Below are 3523 nucleotides of genomic sequence, written 5' to 3' on the forward strand. Positions count from 1 at the left end.
GTAACGGCTTTGAAACTGATTTCATACTATTCTTGAACTTCTCGCCCTACGTCATTATCAGAAGCGGCGCGATGTCTGGCGTTACTGGCTGAACTCCAGTTCGTGCCGTAGCTTCAGCGAATGATGAAGGATGGGAAATTTCAAACCCGAATGGAATTGGGAAAGAGTAGTTGTATTGTAACGACCTTAGAGTCATTGAAATTTCCCTTCTTATTATTTCATAATACTTTCACTCCATTATTCAATAAAACAAAAAGGAAGAACAAGCTGACGGACACTTGAAAGCAAGCGCATAGAAAGAAACTTCATGGTAATCGCACTGTAGTCATTCGTAATACAACGTGGCTAAGTTTGACTGGCACAAAAAGCATTTCACTCCATAGCTGACGTAGATGATGTATATTTCTATAATGGCGTATTTCATGCCGACGATCACGCGCGACCTCCATAGCTACGCGTTGGAGTTTTAGTTTCTAGTAATAAAAAGTAAAATGTTGAAGAAAGGGCGCTACAAACTTTTTACACTTGTATGATCTAAGGTAGCGCCGGCTACGACTCCGCAGCGCTACTACTTTAAGAAGGAAAACGAAAGTGGCGTTTTAGTAGATACACTCAGAAGTTGTGGTAAATGCGTCTCTGAGTCTCCTCACGACAGAGAAAGCTCTGCACTTCGATCCATTATTTCTCTTGGTTTCTGTGGAGGTGAAAAATGTGTCTAATCACTTGGAAGGCGATTGGTTGCTGAGGCATATGGTTTATTGTACAAGGGGTTCAGGGACACCCAGATTTGCCGATTTCTTTGGTTCGCAGCATTCAGCCCAAGATGTCCTAACATTCCTAGTCGTACTTTCGGTTTAAAAACCGATCAGTATAGTCCAGATCTTATCCGTAAAATCCGTGGCCAAATCCTCCGTAGCCACCGCCGTATCCACCGTAGCCCAGGCCGAGACCGTAACCGCCGTAACCGTGCTTAATGCTAGAGCCGTAGGCGAACACTCGGCCGACGGGGAAGCCGCGGAATCCGTATCCTCCGTATCCTCCGTAGCCTCCGTAGCCTCCGTAGCCGCCAATTCCACCATATCCACCATATCCGCCGTATCCGCCATATCCGATGCCGCCGAAGCCACCATAGAATCCGGCCATGGCCGTGGCCAGCAGGGCAAAGAACACGATGACAAGCTGCAAACGCCGAAGCAGAAGAATCATGACACTTCTGTGAGACTTAAAAAAAGAAAAATATCCAGTGAATAGTGGTCTATATTTCGTTTTCTGCACGCGCGCTCTTGTGTGAATGCCCCACGAGCATCGCCGCAACAAAATGTAGCTGCTCTTTGACGCGGAAGCAGCCAGTGTTCGCTGGGAATAGGACACCAGGTGAAAGTAGCACTTTTTATCTCAAATGTAGAAATTTAGAATCGTAAGCCACGCGCTTTCCGTTGACCCGAATTTCCGTTGAAATTACGTCACAATCTTACGTTCGCACGCCTCGAGGCCGAGTCCCGTTCGCGGCGGGCTCGCTGCTGATGCGGAAGAAAGTTTCTCGGAGATTTGGGCAGCAGACCGTGACAGCAAGCAGTACCGTGAGAGCGCCGCGGCAGCATTTGATGCTCTGGATGGGATTCTTTATAGCAGGCTTGAAGATGTCTATCGGGGTGCCTCTGCTATTTGTCTATTTTTTGTAAGGTACGGAAGTAAAGCGCGCCAGCTCGACCTATATTGTCTCTTCCGTGACTCAATAGCTGTGCTTCTACGCAACACACAGCATTCGACTAAAAAGCGGAAAATCTTGTTTTTAACACGCTTTCTTCCGCAGTGCGTGAAAAGTTTACGTTGTGAAAAGAAAATAAATAAGCTGTAGATGACCAGGGCCGGCTTGCACGATAAAGTCCGAGCTAAGTCCAGACTTAAATGGTGTCTTTAGAAAGACCAAGCTTATTTAAGACGGCTCGTGTTCCGAACGTCGAACGCTTCGGGTTCATGTTCACCAGAGTGGCTTTCCAGAACGGCCTCAGCAACCACTTGGGGCATTTTTCCTCGTAACACAATCTTAAGCCGCAAAAAGCAATGGCACGGATTTTACACAACGCACAATTGACGGAATGTGTACATCTTACAGCAGGGACAGTGCCAGCGCATCCCTGTATTTCCCTAATTTATCTACTTAGACACCTGGCGTCCTTGTGTCTTAACCAAGACAGCACTAGAGTCGTAATCATACAAGCGACTTATTCAAGTCAGGACTGAAGCCCAGACTTGACTCCAGTCTTAAGCGTCCATGCTAGTGGCCTATTCTTTAGACTCCAGTTAAGTCTGGACTTAGCTAAGACAGTCTTAAGATTGTTTTGTGCAAGCGGGCCCAGATGTTATCAGCAGCAGCAAGTCTAAAGAGGCAGCCAGGAAAAAGTCGCTGGAGTAAATAATCAAGAGATATGTAAGGGGTGAATGAGTTCACAGTGAGAGGAATGAAAAGGCCCGAATCGCATAAGGGCACGCAGCACACAAAGACACAGGGAAAAAAACCTACACAACGGGGGGAATCACTTCAGTTTTTTTGTTTTATCATGGAGTAGGATTCCTTTGTTTTCAGCGCCTGCGTCAAAAACCCGTGGCTATCAACCCTATTATAATATCTAACTGACAGTGGATTGGGGGTTTTGCAAAACACGAAGAGACAAAATGCATGTCGCCAAAGACCATCACTCATCCGTAAGCCAATTGGAAGTTCGTATCGTATTTTAGGATCACACGTGACTGGGACGATTTGGAATGGCAGACTGCGGGGGCACTTGCTTTCACTAGGACGATTACGGTGTGACAAATGAAACCGTAACATGAAACACGAGAAACTAAGGAATAGATGGAGCTGGAAAGACGCCTGTATATCCTTTTTGATTTCTTGAGCTTCAAATGGCGATTTCACCGATCGGGTACCTCACTCACATCACATCAGGCAACTCGCTCATATCCAATCGTTTGTGAAGGCGTGTCGCAAGAATACCTTGTGGAATTATTGCGTCGCACCTTCGCTTTACAACGCATTTTACAAAGACAATGAGCACCAAATAGCTTTCGACGGTTCGTTTGACTGAAGGAATCGATCATAGGCCGGAATAGTTTGCCCATAGCAGCTATGTCCAAAAGGATGCGACGATCACCAATTGGCGAACCTTACCGTTGGCTTCATGTTTCCAGCTGTTGTTTTCTGGGGAACCGAAAGGCAGTAACCAAATGAGTGGACACAAAGCGTGCCATGCACGAGCTGTGTTTTTATACACCCGGGGGGTTTCTGGGCGGGGCCACGTGTCATGAGACCGTCGCATGCTCACACAACGGGGTCATTCGTGTTACGATTTCAAACATTCCACGGAAAAAGAAACAGCCATGTCCGCCGGGTGGCTAATAACACTCCAGTTTTCCTGGAGTTTAGCGTGCCCACGAAGGCGTGAAGGTTGCGCTTTCCTTCGGCTTGACCCGTCGCCGGGAGAGGGGAGGGAAAGCGTTCGCTTTGACCGGTACACGCACA

General features: G+C 47.2%; 1 protein-coding gene across 1 annotated transcript; it reads right to left on the reverse strand.

The window, feature by feature from the left end:
* Nucleotides 1-802: 802 nt before the first annotated feature.
* LOC146172392 (uncharacterized) lies at nucleotides 803-3184 on the reverse strand. The gene is made up of 2 exons (XM_084585937.1): nucleotides 3173-3184; nucleotides 803-1179 (listed from the first exon to the last, which is right to left on the reverse strand). Exons 1-2 carry the CDS (start codon nucleotides 3182-3184, stop codon nucleotides 883-885), a joined length of 309 nt encoding a protein of 102 aa, XP_084442063.1. The 3' UTR covers nucleotides 803-882.
* Between the last annotated feature and the right edge of the window lie 339 nt (nucleotides 3185-3523).

This window comes from Amblyomma maculatum, unplaced genomic scaffold (genome assembly GCF_055883805.1).
Source record: "Amblyomma maculatum isolate TAMU_Amacu unplaced genomic scaffold, ASM5588380v1 scaffold_13, whole genome shotgun sequence".
Lineage (NCBI taxonomy): Eukaryota > Metazoa > Arthropoda > Arachnida > Ixodida > Ixodidae > Amblyomma > Amblyomma maculatum.